Raw genomic sequence first — 23,959 nt, forward strand, 5'->3', positions numbered from 1 at the left:
CTGTATTACAGGAAGAACCCCACTGGTGGGTGTAGGCAGGGCTCCACCCCAGGGGGACTGCTCAGCAGAAGCCGGAAGAGGGGTGCTCCTTCAACCCCTAAGCTATGCTCCCCTTCATTCACAGACACAGAACTGCCAGCCTCCCCCTCCTCCCCCTAAGGCCTCCTCTTCTGATCCCTCCAGGATTAGGAAGAGATGCCCGGTCAGAGAGGAGGAGACTAAGGGGAAGAAATCAGGTCTGAACCCTGGGTCCCAACAGTGGTCACGCCCCCTGGGCCCCGGGGGCAAAGAATGACCTCACTGTCAGTTCCTGCCCAGGCCTGAAGTAGGTGGAGAGCGGGAGCACATGCGGGTACTGTCCTGGCCTGCACCCCGGTACTGTCCCACCTTAGCCAGCTGGAGGTGGGGGTGGGGTGGGGGTGGGGTCTACCCGTGCCTCCGTTTACCTAACCACCCTTTTTAAATGAAGACGCTTCTTCCCACGTAAACACGCCCACAGTCTTGCGCTAATCTTCCAGGCAAAAAGCTTCCCACCGAGGCACACGTTGTGAGCTCCCAGGTGCAGACGGTGGTTCTCCTGGGTGGAGACCACTGCAGCCGCCCGCGTAGGCCCGACTCCCCAGACCCTCCCGCCCACTGCCCCTCTCCCCAAGCTCTGCCCTCCGCCCCGGCGCTGCGGCGCCTTTAAAGCCTCTGGGCGCTCGCCCCGCCCCGGGTCCGCCCCGTCCGAGGCGGGAGCCGCTGAAAACCCCCGGCCCGGCCCGGGCGCGCCACTCGGCCCGCAGCCCCCGCCCAGAGTGCGCCGCGCCGGCCCGCCAACGGTGAGCAGGGGGAGGGCGGGGGGCGCGCCTCCGGGAAGCGGGAGGCCCGCGCCGGCGACTTGCTCCCGGGGCCGGCGCGAGGGTCCGACGACGGCTCTGCTCGCCCGGTGCTGTCGGGTCCTGTCCCCAAGCCCCGACCCGGCATTGCCGGGCCATGAGGTCAGGCGAGGGTGCGGGTGCACCGACGGGGCGTCCGTCCGCAACGGGGACCGGGCCGTCGGGGTTGACGAGCGGAGGGCGTCGGGGCGTGGCTGGCGGGCTCCGAGGGACCGCGCGCCCGAGCTTCCCCGCGACCCCTCACTTCCCGGTTGCAGGAGCACGTGCGGGGGCCGCCCTCTCTGTGCCTCCTCCCGCCGGCCGTCTTCCTGGGGACTCGGGGTCGCGGGCTGGGGAGGAGAGGCCCCCGACCTCGGGGGGTGGCCGCCGGCGCGCGCGGATGGTGTGGGGAGGGGGCTGCTTGCAGGAGCTCCGGTCCACCCCCCGCCCCCCCCCGGCCGGGGCCCCCACCCCGCGCCCCCTGCTGCTGGGAAAGCCGGCGGGGGCCGCGGGCGGGCGGGCGGGCGGGCGGGCTGCCCAGACCACTGCGTCACCCCAGCGGCGGGCTGTGGGTGACTCATCCGGCTGTAACGGCCCTGGGTGTGGCGAGGCGGGGCGGCGGGGCCGGACCTGCAGGACCGGAAGTGGACGGCCGCCTTCCCGGCCCCGCAGGCCTCCCAGAGCCCCCTTGCAGCCCGTGCCCGGGAAGTTCTGGGGGGAGCCTGGCATCTGGGAGCAGAAAGGAGCGTGGCGGGAGTGAGGGTCCCGGGGGTGGGGGGGGGGGCCCAGTGACTTGGATGGGCTTTCCCGAGTTCTGACCGCGGAGCACCAAAGAGAGGGACAGCTCCCCCTCTCCGACGCCACCCCCCATTTCTCCTCCCTAGTCCCCCGGGAAGGCCCACAGCTGCTGAGAAGGCCAAGGCAGGCTGGGGAGGGGGGGGCCCACCCCGCGGAGGCGGCGCGGTCGTCTTTGGCCGACTGCACCCCCCCTCCAGCGCCCCAGCCCTCTCCTGCCCCCTGGGGATTGGCCTCTACTGCTTTCTCCACCCCAGCCCTTCTCCCTCCAGGATTTTCAGGTATGGGGCTCTCTGGCTCCCGACAGTCCTTCGGTTCCCGGGGCATTTCTTCTCCTGAACTGTTTCCCGGAGTCTGTTTCTCTGCCCCCAAACTCGTAACTTCCCACTCCTCCGGATGCCCCCCCCCATGGCCTCCGCAGCTGCCCCCCTCCCCGCCTCCCCCGCTGCGGGATCCCTTGCACCTGCCCACACCTGAGAATGCGGCCAGGGGCCCCTTTCCAAGGATGCCGCCTGCGGCCGGGTGCCCAGAGCCTCGTCACCACTCCACTCCACTCCATGTGTGTGGAGTGCGTGTCTCTGCCTGGTGCCCCCACCCTGCCGGGTTCCTGTGTTTGGTACACAGAAGCCATGGCAACGGCCCCCACCTCACCCCTCCTCCCGCAAGCCTTGAGGCTTCCTGTTTGTGCAGCCTCAGCTTTCTCTTCTGCTCACTGACTTGACGGTGGGGGGCTGCCCCGCGTGGCTCCTTGGTCACAGGTGTCCATCATCCTTGCTTCCGCCTGCTTCCTGTGCACTTCACTTTGGGGACAGGGACCCCCATCTCGCCCTTTCAGAATAGCCCTGACCCCCCGACTCTCAGGAAGTTCCCCCGCGTGCACAATGAATGGAGAGTCTCTGCCTTCCGCACGAAACACCCCAGCCAGGGACCCTTTCCCTTGACATCTGCGTGGGGTGGGGCGAGGTGAGCGTCCTGCCCCGGGTCTCTGGTGGGGGTGAGGGGTGTTCCCGCGCCAGGCCCGCCCCCCAGGTGGTTCAGCGGTCGTCTCTGTTGGGACCCCCAGCCCCAGGCATCTCCTACACCGCTCCCCACCCCAGTAGGCACCTGGCTGCCTTCCCTTCCTTTGAGGGAGGGCTGCCGAAGGTCCCCTGGGCGTCACTAGGGTGGGCCGCTCCAGCTCCAGCCGGCCAGCCGCGACCCATCGGCTGGCGCCTGCCCCAGGGAGCCGGAGGAGAAACAGCTGTGGACAGGCTGGCTGGGCTGCCCCGCCCCTTCCCCAGGCCCCTCCCCTTCCCAGCTCTCTGCCCCACAGCTGTGGCACCTCAGGGCTCACGGACTGTGGCCCCAGAGTGGAGCTGGGTCCAGTCTCCAGAGTTGGGGAGGGACCCTCAGCGTCCTCCCTGTGCCCAGAGGTGGGTCTGGGAGGCCAAGTCCGGTCTGCCCCTGTGGAGGGGACACTGCTCTCCACTGCTCTCCCCTGCTAATCCTGCTGCCTGGGTTAATGATTCTCCTGCCCTTTCTCTCCCCGGGCCATCGTGATCCCTTGGCCTCAGGCCACGTGGCTCCAAGGAGACACAGCCCTGAGGCCCAGGGGACCGTAGTGAAGCTGCTCCCAGAAGAGAGGTCTAGACATTGGTCCAAGAAAAGGGGGCTTACTGGTGGCTGCCCTTCATCTCAGGTCTCCTGGACATGCCCCTGTGTGCCAGGGGCCCCGGGCTGCTGGGGCTGGGCTGGGAGGAGAGACACTTGTCCTCCTTGCTCCGCAGGCTTCAGCCTGCCCTCCCCCAGCTGAGTGTGTGTGTGTGTGTGTGTGTGTGTGTGTGTGTGTGCCTGGTGATGTGGGTCAAGGCCCAGACCGACATTTATCTGGCCCAGCCTTTAGGCGGGGGAAGGGGGGGAAGGGGAAGCGGGTGGGGGGGGGGTTGCTCTTAATGAAGTATAAAAATAACTGATTTGTGGGGAGGATTCCTTCGGGAAATGTGCTGCTGGATAAGCTGGAGTGGAAAGGAAGAGCCATGTTGGAGTGCGGGGGAGGGGACTAGCCTGAGACCCAAGGCTGAGCGGCCAGAGGGGTTTGAGGTGACTCTGCCCCTGTGACCTGACTCTTCTCCTGAGCCCCAAGACCCATGGCGGGGGGGGCAGGATTGTTTAGCCTGGGGTGTGTGGGAGAGAGGGAGCCTGAGTGACTTCAGCCCTTAAGTCTGACCTGGTCGAGAGCCGGATGTGGGGGGCAAGAGTGTCTCCCTTTCCTGTCCTTGAACACAGGTGCTTGTTCTGGGGACTCCCCCTGTATGAGCAGCCGGCAGCTGGCTGCATTTCAGAATGGAAAGGGAAGCTCATTTATAGAGCTGATGGGGACAGGAAGTGAGGTCCTGTCCTTTCTCTGGTCCTGGCTCCCCCTTGCATGAGTAGCATTCCCGAGACAGCTCCATGGGGTCCCGGAGGGGGGACCTAGGTAGTGAGGTAGTAGGTGGGGACAGACTGCCCACGGGCCAGGTCTGGAAACCACCCAGTTCTTCCTAAGTGAGGTCCTCAAATGAAGCTAAACCCTCCTGTGCATTTCCCCAACCCTCCCTCCCCTCCCAGGTTTCCCTAAAAATACCACCCGAGGCTCCCGTGTCAGTTCCCTATCCTGCCCTCACAAATGAGCACAAACTTAGTGACTTAAAGCACATCGTGCGGCTCTAGAAATCCCCCCGGAGGTCTCACTGGTAAAACCAAAGTGGCAGCGAGGCTGCGTTCCTCCTTGGGGAGTTTAGGGGAGAATCCCTCTCCGGGCCTTGTCCAGGACGTGGGCCTGACCCTGACCCTGACCCTGACCTGACTCTGCTTTCTTCTTGCTTCTCCTGCTCTGACTTGCCTACCTCCCTCCTTCGCTTATAGAGACCCCTGGCTGTGAGGACACTGGGCCCACCTCGATGGTCCAGGGGACTCTCCCCTTCATTCAGTGACATCAGCAAGGCCTTTTTTTTTTTTTTTTTTTTTTTTTTTTTTGCCATGTAACATTCACAGGTTCTGGGAATTAGGGTGTAGATGCCTCTGGGGGGCCATGATTCTGCCCACCGCAGCTTCTAGAAAGGAGAGTAGAATTTGTTTTGACTGCCCAGTGGTTTCTCGTGGGAGGTTCCTTTTGCTTGCCGAAATCTTTTAAGGACCTACTTAGACCTCCTCTTCCAGGAAGCCTTCCAGGTTGCTTCTGCCCACACTCTCTTCTGCATTTCCATGATGTGGGGTCTGACTGTGTAGGCCTGTGCGGTATTTGTCGTGTACAAGCCTTACCCTTTCCTGGGTGCTCACTTGGTCTCTTTGTTGGCATTCTGGGACCCAAGGCTTCTGTCTCTCCCGCAACCCCCAGCACAAACAGTGGGTGCTCCGTGAAAGCCAGTGGCTAAGTGAGGGCAGTTGTGTCCAGTTCTCTAGCTCCTGGCAGAGATCTGCCTAGCCATTCCAGGTCTTCCTCCTCTCCCCAAATCATCTCCCTTCCCAGGGCTGAAGGGTTAGAATGGCCAGCTTGCCTTTGCTAAAGCTGACCACCCCAAATGAGGAGCTGAACCCCCAGGCTTGGCCTCATTTAGCCCAGATTCTATTCCAGTGGGTTTTCTGTCTCATCTGAGTAGTGGGGCTGTTCAAATGACATCTAATGGGAGGACTCCGTGTCGTAAACAGACTGCTCGTCACAGGGTTGGGGGAACCCAGAGATGGCCCGTGTGGCCCCTTAACCCTAGAGCTCTGAGCAGTGCTAATTCAGCCTGTGCCCCGGAGTCAGGCCGAAAGTTCCCTCCTTTGATGGCGGGTCTCGAGGGGATACGGAGTGTGTCCCCGCAGGCTGCGGAGACCTGACTGCGGTCCTGGCCGTGTCTTGTCCCCAGCTCCGACAGCCACCGCTGCCCTTTGGAATGGCCAACAGGGGACCCGCCTACGGCCTGAGCCGGGAGGTGCAGCAGAAGATTGAGAAACAGTATGACGCGGACCTGGAGCAGGTCCTGATTCAGTGGATCACCACCCAGTGCCGCAAGGATGTGGGCCGGCCCCAGCCTGGGCGCGAGAACTTCCAGAACTGGCTCAAGGATGGCACGGTGAGAGCTGGGCCCTTCTGACTGCAGGCGCCCGGGACAGAGCCGGGCCTGGGGGCGCCTGGGGTCAGTTCAGCTGCGGAACTGCGGGCACACCCGTCCCACGTCCTCCTCAGCCCGGGCACCTATCTTGCAGAGGACCCGTGTTTTCCTCCCTCCCGTGGAGTGAAAGGGAGGCCCGAGGGGACACAGGGAAGAACCGGGGTGGGGGGGAGGGGGGTGTTCTAGGCAGTGATGCTGGAACAGCAAGGCTTTCACTGTGGGTTCAGAGGCAGGGGCTGGGCGGGAGGGAGCCCGGGCATCCCTCCCGGTGGAGGCGGAGCGCCTTCAGGTAGGACAGGAACCGCGGGGGCTGAGCGTCTCTGGCAGCAGCACGGCCTCACCTCTGCACCCCTGCTGTCCTCACCCAGGTGCTGTGTGAGCTCATCAACGGGCTGTACCCCGAGGGGCAGGCCCCCGTGAAGAAGATCCAGGCCTCCACCATGGCCTTCAAGCAGATGGAACAGATCTCTCAGTTCTTACAGGCGGCCGAACGCTATGGCATCAACACCACCGACATCTTCCAGACCGTGGACCTCTGGGAAGGTGGGCCGGGGCGGGGGGCGCCGTCACCCTGGAGGCCAGAGGCTGGGCTAGGCAGTCTTGAAGGGAGAAGGGGGCGGGTTTCTGGCACCTCGCGGACAGGGGTGTGTGTGTGTGTGCGCGTGTGTGTGTGTGTTTCATGGAGGAGTGGGCCGTGTTGGGGGTTGGGGTGGTGGAGGGTGTGGGGATGAAGAGGAGAAGAATTGGGAAGCCAGGCTTGCTGACCACGTGGGTGGAGGTGGAACCCCGGCACCCAGGGCCCCGGCACGGCCGAGGCCAACACACCGCCTTCCCCTTCCCAGGAAAGAACATGGCGTGTGTGCAGCGGACGCTGATGAACCTGGGTGGGCTGGCGGTCGCCCGGGACGATGGGCTTTTCTCTGGAGATCCCAACTGGTTTCCTAAGTGAGTATCGCGGGGCGTCCCGGGCCTGTCCCCGTCCCTAGAAAATGGTCCCGCTCAAAGCACGTTTACATCCCTCACCATCCCGAGTCCTCGCTGCTCTCCTGGGACGGCAAGGGACTGTCCCTTCTGAGACACGGGGAGGGAGGTGGCTCCGGGGGGAGCGAAGCTGGCGGCAGCACCCGAGCCCCCAGGGAAGACACTCACCGGGGCCGCCTCCAGCCCCTTTCTCACCAGCACTCTCTCTCGGCCCAGGAAATCCAAGGAGAACCCTCGCAACTTCTCGGACAACCAGCTACAAGAGGGCAAGAACGTGATCGGGCTACAGATGGGTACCAACCGCGGGGCGTCCCAGGCAGGCATGACCGGCTACGGGATGCCCCGCCAGATCCTCTGATCCCACCGTGCCCTGCCCCGCCCTCCCACGGATGGTTAATATATATGTATATTTCAGCAGTGACATTCCCCGAGAGCCCCTGGGGCTCGCAGACTCCCCTCTGCCAGGGCGGGGGCCTGGCCTGCCTCCTCTGGGGGGCACCCGACGGCGGGCTCTCCCCCTGGGCTTACTAATACATTCCCTTCCTCAAACCCACCCAAACTGGACCAACCACAACTGGCCTCTTTTCTCCTGGGACCAAAATTTGGGGGCCTCGCCACCCCCCAGCCGCATACCTCTTCACTTGCCCTTTGGCTTCTCTCCCCACGACCCCTGAGCTCCGTGCCCTCAATCCATTCCTTGGCCGGGGGTCAGGGACGCCGCCTTCCGGCCTTCCTTCCGCAAGCATGCCTCGCCCCCAGCTGTGGCTGCAGGGACCTAATTTATAGGGAGAGGCCTGTGGCGGCCGCCTCCCCAGCCACAGCCGGGCTGCGCTCACCACACATCAAGGCAGCCGGCCCCTGGCAGGGGTCCTCTTGGCTTCCCATTTTCCATTCCCCTTGCTGTGGCTGGGGCTTGAAAAACCTGAGTTTGCTGATTTGAATAAATATCTCTGCCTTTTTTTGGATGGACTCTGGTTGTGTCTAGGGCCGTGAGCCCTCCACTGGGAAGGGAGGAAACGTGGGGGACAGCGTGGTGATTGGTACAGGGGAGAGGGATTTCGGATGAAAGGCTGCGATCCTCACCCCCATCTGTGATTTTCTTCCCTGTTCTCTGGCTCCCGTGGTTTAGGTGAGGGTAGGTTGGGGTTGAGGATGGGGCCTCGAAGCTGCCCTTGGAGGGTATGCGGGCGGTGCCCACAGCTACCCGAGGGACTGGACATCCCACCTGGTGCTCCTGGTCGGCCCCCTCCCCCAGCCAGAGGAGGGTGGGGCTGGGTGGGAGGCCCCTCGGGCAGGCTTGGGACACGGTGGCCCCTGTCCAGTTGGCCAGATCAGCTTGGGGGCTAGGGGCCAAGGGTACAGTGGTGGGGAGGAATTGACAGGCTGTGAGTGAGCAGGAAGTAGTCAGTGGTGGTGGCTGGAGGGAGGAAGCCTTGTTGATTGACCCCACGTGCTTGGGAGAGCAGGCGGGAGCGCTTCCCTTCTGGGTGGGCGGCCTCGTACCAAGATAACCAATCTTGGGGTCAGGCTGTCCTGAGCTGGCCCTGACCGAGGCATGGGCGTTCCGCCCTGTGGTTTCCAGCTCCCAGGTGTCTTTACCCCACGGCCTCCCTGTCACACCCCGGGTCTTCCTCGGAGAACTGGACAGACCCCGGGCCAGCCCCCCACAGTGGGTTCCTCCCTCCCCGCTTTCTCCTTCAGGGCAGCTGTTTCCTGAGGGGGGCAGAGCCACAGCATTGTGCCCAAGGGTGACTTTCATTCTCCTCTCACTGCCCTGTCGTGGTGACTTCTGCCAAGGAGTACCTCCTATGTGCTAGGCTCTGTGCCTGGGGACATTAGCCCCTGATCCTGACGCCATGCTGCAGGGGGAGATGGTATTTGCTTGGGGGCCGTGGTCCCTCAGGCTGAGACACAGATAAGATAGGCTGCAGCTTATATGCAAATTCCCAGGGGATTAGCTGTCGTTCTGCCCCTTTGGTTCTGGAGATTCTGTGGGATGCCGGAGCCAGAGAGTGATGTCATTGCAGAGACAACACTGAATTCACTAACAGTTCTACGTAAAAAACCAAGCCTTCCCTGATTTAACTATTTACAGCTACGGCTTATTGGCCACACGACTCACAACTTTCTGAGACACTCGGCCTGTCTCAGAGCCAAGACTGAGAGTCCCTGCCTTCTCGGGGCAGATTCCCACAGCGGTCCCCGAGGTGGCTATTCCTGCGTCGCTTCCCCCCATTTGGTCCCCAGATGAGCGTGCTGGGTCTCAGGGCGACCCAGGGCCACGTAAGGAGTCAATGGAGGGACGTGAGTTTTAGCCCAGGTCGGCCTGGCCGCAGGCCTGTGTGGTTCTGCTCAGCAAGGAGCGGGGCTGGAGAAGAACAGATGGCCCAAAGGGGTGTGGAGGTGGGGGTGGCCCTCACCCGAGGACTCAAGACACCGGCTCCTTCCTCGTGTTGCTGCGAGGGTGTTGCTGGCCCCGTGCAGAAAGCAGGGCAACGTCCCTGGCACAGCGAGCACCCAGGAAACGGAAGTGAGGGGTCAGTGGGGTTTGTGGGGCCCCTGCGCTGGGGTTGGTGTCGCCTGACCGTCCTGCTGCCCTGATCTTGCTCAGCGATGCTTCAGGGAGCTCTGCCCCCCCCTCCCCGCCCCGGGAATAACCCCTTCTTCAAGGCAAACATGGGCGGGTTTGGAGGTAGGCTTGGCCACAGGGTGCGCCTTGCTTCTGCCCGTGACCGCCACCCGCCCACAAGCTCTGTGGGAAACCCCCGTCTCCCCTCAACGAAGCTTCACCTCCCTCCTTCTGGAAATGGCCTGCGCGGACACCTCCAAACTCGCTTTGTTTTCAGTTTGCCTTTTCGTGGCCACGGGAGGCCGCGGTTTTGTGCCTAATATGGCCTCCTTCGTCTCTCCTGCCCATCCCTCCACTTCGGGGTCCCATCCCTGGGGTTGAGGGCAAGAGCTCCTCTGAATGGCACCTCGTTCTCCAAGGTTGTCCACACGGGTGTCTCCCAGTGCCCTGCGCCCAGGGACTGTCCCCCTCCCGTCCTCACCACGGCTCCCTCCTTCTTCCAGGTCTTTGTTCAAATGTCCCCTTCCACGTAAGGCCTTCCCCGGCCAGCGTCCTTAAAATTGCACATCCCACCCTCCGCCTGCACCCTGTCCTCCTTCCCTGCTTTCTCCTATCACCACCCGACACACAGTGTATTTGACTTATTTATTTTCTCTCTCCACCCACAGAATGTACACCGTGTAAAGGCAGGTTTGTGTTGGTTTTGTGGATGCGACGAGGTGCCTGGCATGTTGTAGCTGCTGGATAAATATTTGTCGAGCCAATGAATGAGTATCACCCTACGCTCACGTTCCTGAATCGCCTGCCCCAGTGACATGGGGCCCAGCCAGACCACGGTCGCAAGTCAGCCAGCCTGTCATTGGGTCTGAGATGGACCCGGCTCATCTGTCTTTTCGGCTTCCAATGCTCCCTCATGGTTCATTTCTAACAGGTGCAAACCTGTGAATCCAGTGTTGGGGGTGGGGGAGGCCAGGGGTGGGTTGGGAAGGGGATGTGTTCTGGGCGAATGGAAGTCACACTGAGCATTTGGGGGGAGAAATGGGAGGGGGGGCGGGAGGAGGGAGGAGCCAACTTCAGTTCATTTTCTCCTTGCCTTGAAAAATCACCTCGGCGGTGGAGAGAAAGCAGGTTAGGCCCGTTGTGACCAATGGAAAGGCCTGGAGAGGAAAGACGGCGGGGGGGGGGGGCGGGGGGGGAGGAGGAGGAAGATGGCTCCCCCTGCTTGGCCTAGCTTGGCTCATCCTTGGGGTAAAAGCATGGCGAGGTCTGTGTGGCCTCCTCTTGCGCCTCTGAGCGTGTGTTTAGGTGTGTGAGAATTCACAGGGGGGGTGCTCCGGGGAGCAGGTGGGAGCAGAGGAATCTGACCGCGTGTGGAGGCCGCCTGTGAGGCTGTGTCTGCCAAGGACTGGGGGTTCCGGGTGCAGAGAGGTGTGTGTCCGTGTGCGTAGGCAGAGTGTAAGCATCCGTGAGTTTGCACATGGCTCCGTGGAGAACAGTATGTCCCATTCCTGCGTCTACAGGTGGGGCGGGCGGGTTGGGGGGGGGGGCCTCTGAGAGCTTGGCAAAAGGCCCAAAGAGCCGCAGAACAGTGGGAGAAGCCTGGACAACGGGGCCCCAGGGAGGGAACTGTAAAGGGTCTGGGATTAAATGTGTTGAAAAGAAGCCTGAAGAGTAAGTTAGTAACTGTCTCCTTGCAGAGAAATGAGTTTTCGTCCCAGTGGCTACAGAGGGGGATATTAAAAGAAAACGCACTGAGGTTGCATCTGGAGAAATTTACTTTAGACGAGGAAAAACGATCCTCTTGACTCCCAAGGTTATTAGCCTCTGGGATCTCTTCAGGGTCAAGAGGAATGTTTTCGATAATAGGACACATCCCATCCTAAGGTGGAAAGTGGGCAATTCTGCCTGGGAACGCATATGCATGCATGCAGTTTTTAAGTTCATGTATTCGTTCGGCAATTATTGGGGTTCTCTGCGTCTGGCCTTATGGGGGATGTGACGATTATTAATACATGATTTCTTTGCTCGCAGAGCACATAGTCCTGGAGGGGAGATAAAACGGATATGAGCCCAGCCAGCGATCATTCAGGAAGCTAGCGGTACGTGCCTTCGGAGAAACGCCAACCTCCCGCAGCCCCGGGTCATTTCTGGAGTGGAGGCTAGTGGTGATGTCGTGGGGGAGCTGAGGCTGTGTATCTCAGGGATCTGCTCCCCTGAGCAGATTCTGGGGGTCGGGTAGGTGCTGTCATACTCGCTTGTGTGATCAGAGGTCAACTTTTAGTGGGGGGTGAGGGGCTGTTCCCTTCCAGCCTGGAGTGGGGGTGGGCAAAGAGGCCCGAGTCGGGTACGAACCAGAGACTGGGTCGGGACAGAGCAAGGTCGCGGGGTAGGGATGGGGGGACAATCACACAACTCCTCGGATGCTGGGGCTGTCTCACCATTTCACCCTGCCACTGACAGGACCTGAGTTCTGAATTGTGTTTCCATGAGAGAAAAAAGAGCGGGGCTTGGTGTGGGCTGGGCCATCGTGGGGGCGATGCTGACATTCATTGCCACCTTCTGCGGGTCCCGGAGCTATGAGCTTTATCTGTATTTTGTATTTGTTCTTTAATTATTTCGGCAAACATTTCTTGAGCACCCACTGAGGACAAGGTATGCACCGGGTGCTGGGGGTCCTGGGGGTGCTGGGGGACGTAGCCTCGGCAAGACAGGTGGAATCTCTGGCCTCCTCGGAAGAGCTAGAAATGCAAAAGCGCAGAGCCAGGTATAATGAGATTCGGGGCGTGGCGAGGGGAGCATAGGTGCCATGCGATCCCACAGGAGGGGACCACTCAGCCTCGTGGGGAGGACATCAGTGAGGATCTCTGGAAGATGCTGATGTCTGCGCCGGGGGATCTAAGGACGGGAAGAAACCTGAAGGGGTGGTCCACGGTAGTGAGGAGAATGTTCCGGGCGGAGATCCGGCGTGGGCACTGCCTGGAGGTGAGAACGGGCGGAACCCAACTGTGGAACATGGGCTTGGAGGCTGAGTGCAGTTGAGAAAGGAAGTCGGGACCAGCCCTTCAGAGGAGCTTCAAAGTCAACTGAAAGATTTGAGACCCTTCCTCAAGCGCTTGGGGCACCCCTGAAGAATTTTAAGCAGGGGGCCGAAGGGAAGAGAGTTGTGTCTTCTTTAGAAAGCTTCCTCGGGCTGTAGGGTAGAGATGGGCCTGGGCTTGGGAAGACTCCGGAGGCAGGTCGACCTTAGAAGGCTACTGCACTGGTCTAGGCTGGACTGAGAGTGGCTTTGTTGGGGGTGGGGGGTGGTCAGCGCTTTCTGGTTGACTGTGGCGAGTGAGGAAGAGGGTTTCAGCAACCGGGTAAGGGCAGTGTCATCTCTGGGATGGGAAATCCAGGAGCAGCGTATCTGCTTTGGACGCCACTGCACAGATTCTCCTCCTGTCCCATTTTGCAGGTGAGGAGACCGAGGCCAAGAGCAACGGAAGCTTCAGAACCCAGCTGGCGGCCGAACCGGGATTGGGGTTGGTGGCAAGAGCCGTCCGCACTCACTGCCCGCCCCTGGCAGGGGTCCCCTCTGAGCTCGCTGACCCCGGGAAGGGTTCAACCGGCGGCCAGCAGGAGCTGCGGTTTTTCTGTGGGTGGAGGCCGGGGCCACAGTGAGGAAGGGAGACGTCAGGGCCTGAGGAGCCGTGCAGGAAGTTCAGCTCACAGCAAACGCCCCTCCAAGGCCAACGAAGATCTGGCAGCTTCAGAAAGGGACTAATGGAGGGACCCTGAGGCCCAGCCCTGGATCCCGTGACTCGGGGTTCGTGTCCCCAACGCTCTCTGACTTTCTGGAGCTTCCTGACGGCCCGGTGTTCACCTCCAGCAACGAAAGCTGCCACGACCCCCACGATGTACGGAGAGGTGCACTTTCAAGGCACCCCCATAGCTACTAGATCCGGACAGACTTGTCCCCTCTTGGTGGGGCTTTAGGAATTTTTTCAAATATTTTTTTAAGTTTATTGATTTGTTATTGAGAGAGAGAGAGAGAGAGAGAGAGAGAGAGAGCGAGAGCACAAGCTGGGAAGGGGCAGAGAGAGACGGAGACACAGACTCCGAAGCAGGCTCCAGGCTCCGAGCTGTCAGCACAGAGCCCGACGTGGGGCTCGAACTCACGAACTCATGTGGGCTCGAACCCACAAACTGTGAGATCATGACCTGAGCCGCAGTCAGACGCTTAACCAATTGAACCACCCAGCCGCCGCCGGGGCTTTAGTATTTTTATACCCTTTGGAAAAAAGAGAAAAACAAACCCAGACACCGGGAGCGACACGCTCAAGGTCCCCGGGTGCTTGCACACTTTCTGCATCTTCGAATGCCTCATGGTTCTTGGCCCCGTACGACCTGGCCCAGAGGGTGGCTCAGGGGAAGTTCATGGTTTCGAATTGCTTCTGCATGTCCTAGAACCCAGATCTCTGGACTCCTGGTCGCTCAGCGGACACTGAAAATACCCAAAGTGCGTACCCATCCCTGGGGCTGGGGCTGACTCAAGCAGACACAGAGGGCTGGGCGACGCTGCTCCCCGTCCTGTGCCTCCCGCAGGCCTGCCACAAGGAATCCCAGCTTGCTCAGACCTCTTCTGCTCTCTCAGTGACATGTGTCCTCAGATGGCCAAGATTGGAGTCACCCAGGGTGCCGGCTCGAAATGCAGAGCCCAGTTTGTCCTTTTAGAACTGCTAGACTGGGAATATTTGGTGGAGTTGATGCGGGTGCTGTCTTGAATTTGCATCGTCTTTTTCTTTTTTAAGGTTATTTATTTATTTTGAGAGAGAGAGAGGGAGGGAGAGAGAGAGAGAACCTCAAGCAAGCTCCGTGCTCTGTACAGGGCCGGACGCGGGGCTCGGGCCCAAGGACCGTGAGGTCACGACCCGAACTGAGGTCAAGAGTCGGAGGCTGAACTGAGTGAGCCACCCGGGCGCCTCTTGAATTTGCTTTTTACACTGGCTCCCCCCATCATTCTTAGGCAGCCCTGTCGTAGGGGATGCAGAGAGAAGTTTCTCCAACCAGAAGACGGAGGTCTGGGAGGGCCCTGGCTCGAGGCCTTGGATGGGAGTTGGCCCTACCCCCCACCCTGCACTGTTTGGCGACTGCGGCTGAGTTGCCAGGGGAAACAGGCTGTGTAACTTCCTGACTTTGGCGGCTTTCCCTCCTTGGCCTTATCTCAACATCCGCCACCCAGTCCAGGGTCTGTGCTGGTCACGTAGGAGAGGAAGCCGGTGCCAGGCGTGTGGAGGCGTACTCAGGGCACCGGGGAAACGCTGGCCCCAGGTCCCGGGGCAGGGAGGAGCGTGGGGATGTGGTTCTGAAGAGGGGCGGAGGCTGCAGATTGCTTAACGTCCTTCTCCTTGGCCCGGGGGGGACCCTGGCCAGGTAGAGGCTGCGATGTGTGGCCAGAAGTCTCTGTCAGTCCCCTGGAGGTTCAGCGCCCCACTCCCCACCGTCCCCCCCAGCCCCGAAGGTGGTATTGCCTCCTGGCCGGTGTCCTCTCCCCTCCTTCCCTCCTTCTTCCCTCTGGACCCAGGGCTTCCAGCCCCCCCACCCCCACCCCGGGCCCCCCCACACTCTCCTAACCTTCCCTCTCCCCTCTGCTCTTTTCCTGGTGCTCAGCATCTTTCCCCGGGGTCCTCCTCAAACCCTCTCCCCACTCCCGGCCCCACGCCTGGGCTCTCTGGCTGCAGCAGGGAGGCCCCACAGTATTTAAGGATGGGAGAGCGAGTTTTGAAGAAAGAGGGGAGGCAGCAAATACTTTGAGTGAAACAACTCGTGCCTTCAAGCGTTTATTTATGTGTTCAGCTCTACTCTACTTTGGGAAGAATTGACGGCCGGTTCGAGAGTTCAAGGGCTCCAGGAAGAAGGGGGCAGTGAGATAGGCTTTCAGGCACCCTTGCAACTTAGAGGATTTACAGTCGGATGCCTGGCCGTATTTATACTACAGAGGATGAAGATATCCGCCCTCCCCCCTTCCTGCTGAGCCCCCTGCTCTGGGGGAAGGAGAAGAAGGGACGAAAAACCACCAGGCCCCGTGCAAATGGATTTCTGAGCCCTCTTTGGGGCTATTTCCGAACGTCACACAAGAGGAAACAAAGGCCCAGGTGGTTAGGCAGGTGGCCCAAGGTCTCTCGGCTGCCAGTGGCCGGGCCAGGGTCCTAACCCTGCTGGTCTGGCTCCAAAATGAGTCCCGCTTTCCTTCTTCGCTGTGCCGCCCAGGGAGCACAGATCACAGGAGAGCTTCTTCGGAGCTGCCCCTTGGAGGGACTTCTCTTGGCTGTGAGGCAGCCTGGAAGAAATTGTGCTAAACTGAGAACTGAGTGAGCATTGCAGAATTCCCTCCTCAGACAGATGGTCACTGCTCCAACGGGGAGCAGAAGTTGGGTTTGAAGAGGGGTGGAGGCTGCAGAAGCTGGGGCGGCGGGGCAGGTCCAGAGGAAGGAGGTGGGGCCCCCATTTTGAAGAAGTCCCAAGACGTACGTATCAAAGGAGTTCAGAGACAACATTAGCGAACGAAGAACTACGTTCTCCCACAGGAGGCGTGGGAGTCTCTTGGCCGTTCTCCGTATGTGGCCCAGTTGCCCCCAAGCCACTCTGAGAAGCCTCACTGATCCCTGGGCTACAGGGATCCTCCGAGATGCATTTCAAGGACAGAGAGACACAGAGAGAGAAAGAGGAAGAGAGACAGAAGCAGGGGACCACTGTCCCTTCTCCTGGCTCCCGGACGGGAGACCAGCTCAAGCGACAGGCCAGACTTTTCATTTTAACTGTGACTTGATGACTCTTTTGATGGCTCTCATCTCCCAGGCTCCTCCCATTGACATGTGCTTATCCGGCAGTGTCAAAATTCTGATCCCTGTGGCCTCAGCCCGGGCGGGAGTACCTCTGCAGGCTGGCAGGGTGGGGTCAGGTGAAGCCCCAGGACGGTTTCAAGGCCCAGAGGGGTGAGAAGGAGCTGCCGGGGACCCAGCGCGGCCCGGGTCTGGGACCACACGCAGGGTCTACTCTGAGGCTCCTTTGGGAGTGGTGACTGGCTAGGAAGGGTCAGGGAGCCTGGGAGTGGGGCCTGGGGGTGGGGACCTGCCCTCTTCCTCAGGCTCTTAGCCCTTTTAAGCCTTGATTGCTCTGGCCCGGGGGTGGCCTGGAGTCAGTCGGGCCCGCAAAGGGGCGGAGTAGAGGACGGGAGCCAAGGGGAGCATGGGGATGGGACCCAAAGGAGGCGGGTGACCCAGACGCATAACAGGGAGTACGGCCAGGACAGGGCGGGGCGCAGGGGAGAAGGTGGGAGAGGAAGGCAGGGAGGAGTGGGCAGAGCTGGCTGAGGCTGGGAGGGGAGAGCAAGGGCACCCCACCCCGACCCCACCGGATATGGCTGCACTTTGCAGCCAAGTTTTGCTGAGAAGGGGAAGGTCGCCTCCCTACTTATCGGGGTGGAACCGGCTTTGTGAGGCCCCAGGCTTGTAGAGTTTTGGAAGCCCCATTGAAGAGAGACAAAGCAAAATTATTAAGACAAAATCAATTACAGGAGTAAACATTTATTTAGAATAACAAATCATGACAAGTTAGAAGTGTTTTCAAATCTGGCAAATACTATAAACATTGTAACATCTGAAAGAGTCACGTAAAATCTGCGTGAATTCCCTGAATTCAGCTCTAAAATAGCTGTCGCCCTTACCTTTTCTGGCTTCTTAAAAAAAATCTTTTTTTAATGTTTATTTATTTTTGAGTGAGAGGGAGAGAGACAGAGTGTGAGCCAGGGAGGGGCAGAGAGAGAGAGGGAGACACAGAATCCGAAGCAGGCTCCAGCTCTGAGCCATCAGCACAGAGCCTGATGCAGGGCTCGAACCCACGAACCGTGAGATCATGACCCGCGCCGAAGTTGGACGCGTAACCAACTGAGCCACCCGGGTGTCCCCGTTTTTGTTTTTGTTTTTTTTTTAATTTTTTTAAACATGTATTTTTGAGAGACAGAGAGAGACAGAGCATGAGTGGGGGAGGAGCAGAGAGAGAGAGGGAGACACAGAATCGGAAACAGGCTCCAGGCTCTGAACTGTCAGCACAGAGCCCGATGCGGGGCTCCAACCCATGAACTGTGAGATCATGACCTGAACGGAAGTCAGATGCCTAACAGACTCAGCCACCCAGGGGCCCCATCTGGCTATTTATTCTTTGTCTCTCCAAATGACAGTGATTTTATAATATTATTTTACACAGACAGAATACGGTGATAATTCATTCTTTCCTCTGATAGGGGTTGATCGACACTTTTATTATTATTAATAGATTAGGATGTTTCTTTCATGTCACAGTTTGCTGTGGGCAAAATAGCAATTTTTATAATTGTCGAATTTGGGAAAATCTGAGCTAAATTTCTTATAGGAGTTGCAGAATTTCAGGACACTGTTCAGTAATTAATCATAAATGTTCTTTGAATTGATGGCACTCATCAACCAACTCGTCATAGGTCCTAGTTTTTGTGTACTAAGAGGAGTTTACGCAAGCTCTGTCAATGGCGATATTTTATGTCAAACCAGTAAGAAATGTAAGATATCCCCAATGTGTTCCTATGATTTTCTTCTTGTTAGTTGGATTATTAAACAATCCAAGTGCCTGTTTATTCAAACTCTGTCTATTTCTCTTATTGAATTGCCTTTTTTGATAGAACTTTTGCTCCAATTTACTTTTCAATTTCAAAATAATTTGTACTGATTTCATGGCTCATTTTTACCACTTTTGTTTCATAAACCTATGAAGTACTTTTGTTGACATATGATTGACACATAACATTGCATCAGTTCCAGGTGGGCAATATAATGTTGCAGTATTTGTATATATTGCGAACCGATCACGGCTGTACATCTAGTTAACATCTGTTAGCTTTTTTTTTTTTAATTTTTTTTTTCAACGTTTATTTATTTTTGGGACAGAGAGAGACAGAGCATGAACGGGGGAGGGGCAGAGAGAGAGGGAGACACAGAATCGGAAACAGGCTCCAGGCTCCGAGCCGTCAGCCCAGAGCCTGACGCGGGGCTCGAACTCACGGACCGCGAGATCGTGACCTGGCTGAAGTCGGACGCTTAACCGACTGCGCCACCCAGGCACCCCTGTTAGCTTTTTTATCATGAGAGATTTTAAGATCGCCTCTCTTAGCATCTTCCAAATAGACAATAGAGTATTATTAACTATAGCCATCATGTTATAATTACACCCCATGACTTATTTGTCTTATAATTGGGAACTAGTGCCTTTTGACCATCTTCGCTCAATTCCCCCAGCCCTGACTCCCCACGTCTAGCCACACAGATCCCCGCACATCTGTTCTCTGTATCTCTGAGTTGGGTTTTGTTTCTTTGTTGTTGTTTTCGATTCTACACAGAAGTGAGTGTTGTTCTGCAACCCTCTCAGGAGCTTCCTGGATGGAATCTCAAACTGGCCCTGTATGTGGAGGACAGAGAGAGACCAAAGAAAGAAATGAGCACTGCAGGTTGGAAGGTGGCAGGTTGAAGAGTGAGGGAACTTAGGTACGAGGATGGGAGCCAGACTAGTAGATCCCGCCCTGCTTCCCCCAAATCGTAATAGTTTATATAGAAGGCTTAACGGGGTTCGGTCACATATACTGGCCAGATGCTCTCAGGGCCGCATCATTATCTCAAGGCTGTGTCCTTGGAGCAGCCTCTGGGAGGGGGAAAGCCAAGCGGAACCATAAACCAAGGACAGAGGAGGGGCTGAGGAGCCTCGGATTGGCCGGGTCCAGCTCATGGGTCAACCGAGGCCAGGTCTTTGATGACCTCCCCCAACAGTGAGATCATATCATTTGTCTTTCCCGGTCTGACTTATTTCACTTAGCATAATACCCTGAAGATGCATCCATATTATCACAAATGGCAAGATTTCACTCTTATTTTTATTGTCGACTAGCATTCTGTTGTCTATATATACCACATTTTTTCCTTTTTCTTTTTTTTTTGAGAGAATTTTATTGTTTATTTTTATTTTATTTTATTTTGTTTTGTTAAGAAATGTTTAATGTTTATTTATTTTTGAGAGGGAGAGGGAGAGAGAGAGAGAGACGGGGCAGAGAGAGAGGGAGACACAGAATCTGAAGCAGACTCCAGGCTCCGTGTTGTTAGCACAGAGCCCAATGGGTGAGCCCTGAACTCACAAACCACCGGATCATGAGCTGAGCCAAAGTCGGATGCTTAACTGACCGAGCCACCCAGGCGCCCCCTATGTACCACATTTTTTGTATTCATTTATTCATCAGTGGACGCTTAGGTTGTTTTTATGTCTTGGCTATTGTCAATAATGGTGCAATGAACATAGAAGTACATATATCTTTTTGAGTTAAGTGTTTTTGTGTCCTTTGGGTAAATACCCAGAAGTGATTGCTGGATGATATGGTATTTCTATTTTTAAGTTTTTGAAGAACCTCCATACTCGTTTGGACTGTGGCTGCACCAATTTGCATTCCCACCAACAGCACTCGAGAGTTTCCTTTTTCCTGCATCCTTGCCAACATTTGTTACTTCTTGTCTTTTTGATAATGACCCGTCTGACAGGTGTGAGGTGATATCTCATTGTGGTTTTGATTTGGATTTCCCTGAAGATTACTGACGTTGAGCCCCTTTTAATGTACCTGTTGGCCGTGTGTATGTCTTCTTTGGAAAAATGTCTACTCAGAGCCTCTGCCCATTTTTTAATCGGATTTTTTTTTTTGCAATTACATTGTAGTTCTTTGTGTCTTTTGGATATTAATCCCTTATCAGCTACGTGATTGGTAAATATTTTCTCTCATTCAGTAGGCTGCCTTTTCATTTTGCTGATCGTTTCCTTTTCTGTAGAGAATAAACTCGTTAATTTTTGTTAATGTTTATTTATTTTTGACAGAGAGAGACAGAGCATGAGCAGGGGAGGGGCAGAGAAAGAGGGAGACCCAGAATCCGAAGCAGGCTCCAGGCTCTGAGCTGTCAGCACAGAGCCCGACACGGGGCTCGAACTCACAGACTGCGAGATCATGACCTGAGCCGAAGTCGGACACTCAACCAACTGAGCCACCCAGGAGCCTCAAGCTCATTAATTTTAAAGTAAATTTTCTGTTCTTCAACACATACATTTAAAGTTGATGAAAGAGAATATACTCTCTTTAAAAAATTTAAAAAAAATTTTTTTAAGTAAGCTCTGTGCCCAGTGTGGGGCTCAAACTCATGACCCTGAGATCAAGAGTCACATGCTGTTCCCACTGTGCCTGCCAGGCATCCTGAAGAGGATGTACTCTTGACATCTGCCCATATCTGTTAAATCTCACTTGTATTATTTACATCTGCAAAGAGACTTTCCAAGATGCAGTTAAGAAAGGCACGATAAACTGAGGGTTGATGGGGGGAGGGAGGGAGGGAAGGGAGGGTGGGGGATGGGTATTGAGGAGGGCACCTGTTGGGATGAGCACTGGGTGTTGTATGGAAACCAATTTGACAATAAATTTCATGTTTAAAAAAAGGCATGTTCAAGTTGTAACAACTTTTTGAGTAATTTTTTTTTTTTTTTTTGCATTTTGTATTTTGTGTTTCTCTCCCAAGAAATGTTTCAGATCCTTAAAAGGTCACTGTTACCTGGCAAGGTGTGGTAGGCCCCTCCCCTCCTCCAAACATCTCTCAATTCCCAAAACGTCTAAATATTTACCTTACACGGGAAGACGACTTTGCAGATATGGCTCGGTGAAGGATCCCGAGAGGGGAAGATTCTTTTGGGTTATCCTGGTGAGCTCAACCTAATCTAATCACAGGAGTCCTTAAAATCAGAGACATTTTCCCAGTAGAAGGAAATGTGACTCATGTAGAGTGCTCAGAGACGAAGGGCTACTGGCTTTAAAGATGGAGGAAGTGGGCCACGGGCCAAGGAATATCGTGGGCTTCAGGAACTGGATTAAGGATTCACTCTAGAGCCTTGGTAAGTAAGGAACACAATTCTGCTGACACCTTAGTTTTAGGCCAGTGAGAACTCCTCAATGGTAAGATAATATACTTGTGCTGTTTTAAGCCAGGAAATTTGTGGTGGTTTGCTAGAGCAGGAGTAGAAAACTAATACACAAGGCCTGAAACGTTTTTCAATGGAAAGACTGTTTCCTTCTACTCAGAAAAGTTCAAGTGGGCTTATGTGTTTGAGATGATCTCAGAGAAGAATGTAAAAAGGAAAACCCCTATCCCTGTTGGAAAAACAGAAGTAGCCGACAAGTGTAGGTCCTCTGGAGGCAGCTTTCTCTCTGGTGAGGCATACGATGTGTTCATAATTATATTTGCTGCATTACTGGGTCTCTTCCTGGCCAGAGAGAACTTCCGTTTTGGCCAGGCAGTGAGAAGAACAGCATCTCTACTTACAACATCACACGATGGGGGGTATTGGAAGTTTTTCACAGACTGGCTTCTGGCTTCTGAAACAATGTCAACCCTTGTTTTTCTTCCGCTTTGCACGTACTTTTGGTGTTGGGTGCCACAGCACCTGTTCCCACCGAGAATACGGCTGGCACTTTCCGGGTCCTGGCGTGAGGTGAGGTGGCGTGGCAGGCCGGCGGAGGGAATGTTCCAGGCACCCATTCCGCCAGCAGGACAGTAGGCAACAACTTCACTATTGCAGCTGATGGAGAACCACACACACAGGTTTCACAGAAATCCCGAAATCTACAAAACACACGGCCAAGGGGCGCCTGGGTGGCGCAGTCGGTTAAGCGTCCGACTTCAGCCAGGTCACGATCTCGCGGTCCGTGAGTTCGAGCCCCGCGTCGGGCTCTGGGCTGATGGCTCAGAGCCTGGAGCCTGTTTCTGATTCTGTGTCTCCCTCTCTCTGCCCCTCCCCTGTTCATGCTCTGTCTCTCGCTGTCCCAAAAATAAATAAACGTTGAAAAAAAAAATTTAAAAAAAAAAAACAAAAAACAAAAAACAAAAAAAAACACACGGCCAAGCAGACACATGGCTGCGAGCCCTGATGTGAGTCTTGCAAGGGCTCCTGCTTAGGGAAGTCCTGAAACTTAAGCACTGAGAGCTTTGGGGTATATTCAGAGAAAGCCTGGCAGCGGATTCCCTGACGCTACACTGTCACCCTGTCCTTCCTGCCTTGACCTGACACCTTTCCTTCAGAGAGGCGGCCTGGGTTGAGAAGAGAACACAGACTTGTGAGTTTGGACAGTGATCTCTCTCGGCCTCAGTCTCCTCTTTGGCGACGCGGGTAGTTACCCCCCAGGGATGAGGGTTCGGTGGACTTAGGGGAAACACCAGCCAGCAGTCAGCAGGCTGCTGACTTTGTCGTGGCTCCTCCTGGGGCTGCTGGGAAGAGGCTGGGAGAGGAGAGGTGCCTGGAAAAGTCCTTCCCCCACTTGACTGCGGGCAGGGTCGTGCTCCCCCTTTCGGGCCTGCGGGGTATGCTAGCTTGGATCACCCCCACCCTGATCCCACCTCCAAGGCTGTGGCCACCGCCCCCCCCCCACCCCCCTTGTTCTTCTGAGGATCCCAAAGGAGACAAGGCTGGGAACTCCAGAGAAAGAATGTGGAGGCTGCTGGAGTAGGTCCTTTTAAGAACAACTAGGGGTGACCCCAGCTCCCTTCCTGCCTTCCCCCAGGGGCTGTGAACAGCGCTCGTGCCCCTGCAGACAACCCTTCAGCCCAGAGAGTGTCTCGAATGCACCCTGTGCCTTTGCAGCACAGAAGTCCAGTGGCGGTGAGCTTCGGACCGGCAGGCTGCCAGGGACCGGGGAGAGGTTTGCGAGGGGGAGAGCGGCTCACAGGGTCACAGGGACTTCACGGCGCTTCGGCCCCCGTTCTGCTCACCGGGCCTGGAGGAGAAAACGTACTTGGACGGTGCAGAGGCTTTGTGAGGCTTGGGGCACACAGACTGCCCGGGTCAGTTCAGTTTCGTCCCTGCAGGTTGGGGAGGTATAAGAGGCCAAACCAGACTGGGAAAATCATCAAACTTCTAAAAACACTTCTAGAACAGTCCATGCACAAACTGGGAAGCGGTTAAAAGGCAGGTTTCCCAAAGCCGGTTCCGTAGATTTCCATTCAGACAGTCGACAGGGCATGCGTTTTTTTTTTTTTTTTTGTTTTTTTTTTTTTGAATAAACTCCCCGGTCTCCGAGCTGGAGGTCAGAGGCCCCACACTTCAAGGAACTGCTCCTGAAATGACACACACATCCTCAGGGCGGGAAGTCTTCTGCGGTCTAACCAGACTCTCTCCTGTTGTGAAACTTGTTTCTTCTGATCCACGGTTGGCGGGCACCTCCGGGGCACCGGCGCAACGGTAACCATGGTAACCCAGGAGGTGTCCCGGAGCCTGGCTCTTGCAGGAGGGCCGTTTGCTAGACGTCCTGGGCCTATGCCAGGCCCCTGAGGGTTCGGGTTCCGACCCTACGGTCCAGCCAGAGCCGGAGAGGAGAGCCGGGGGCGCCCGCGCGGCTCAGCCTTTGCGGGTCGCGGTTCCCACTCGGGGCAGGGGTTCGGGTCCCCAGACAGCGCCCGACGCCGGGTGAGTCCGCGGGAGCCGAGGGGCGGGGCCGGGGCCGGGGGCGGGGCCGGAGCCCGCGCGCTCTTGTTGCTATGGTAGCACATCAACATCCAGCGCCCTGG

The 23,959-nt window shown here is 56.8% G+C and overlaps 1 protein-coding gene across 2 annotated transcripts; it reads left to right on the forward strand.

The window, feature by feature from the left end:
• The first annotated feature begins 739 nt into the window (after positions 1 to 739).
• TAGLN2 (transgelin 2) lies at positions 740 to 7,713 on the forward strand. Of its 2 annotated transcripts, none has more exons than XM_047092688.1 (5): positions 740 to 821; positions 5,522 to 5,728; positions 6,136 to 6,310; positions 6,610 to 6,712; positions 6,965 to 7,713. In XM_047092688.1, exons 2-5 carry the CDS (start codon positions 5,549 to 5,551, stop codon positions 7,104 to 7,106), a joined length of 600 nt encoding a protein of 199 aa, XP_046948644.1. In that variant the 5' UTR covers positions 740 to 821; positions 5,522 to 5,548; the 3' UTR covers positions 7,107 to 7,713. The 2 variants fall into 2 exon arrangements, with proteins under 2 accessions (XP_046948644.1, XP_046948643.1); XM_047092687.1 differs by lacking the exon at positions 740 to 821 and adding an exon at positions 2,459 to 2,615.
• The last annotated feature ends 16,246 nt before the right edge of the window (positions 7,714 to 23,959 follow it).

Source organism: Lynx rufus, unplaced genomic scaffold, assembly GCF_022079265.1.
Source record: "Lynx rufus isolate CCGP_SWC_20201006 ecotype Redwood Valley unplaced genomic scaffold, mLynRuf1.p SCAF_31, whole genome shotgun sequence".
In the NCBI taxonomy this organism is placed as follows: domain Eukaryota; kingdom Metazoa; phylum Chordata; class Mammalia; order Carnivora; family Felidae; genus Lynx; species Lynx rufus.

Bases quoted from the DNA above. Each gene is read 5' to 3' on its own strand.
- TAGLN2 (XM_047092687.1), top strand. From the start codon at position 2,538: ATGGAGAGTCTCTGCCTTCCGCACGAAACACCCCAGCCAGGGACCCTT. The intron at 2,616-5,521 runs GTGAGCGTCCTG...TCTTGTCCCCAG, and splicing joins TCTGCGTGGGGTGGGGCGAG to CTCCGACAGCCACCGCTGCC. The intron at 5,729-6,135 runs GTGAGAGCTGGG...GTCCTCACCCAG, and splicing joins ACTGGCTCAAGGATGGCACG to GTGCTGTGTGAGCTCATCAA.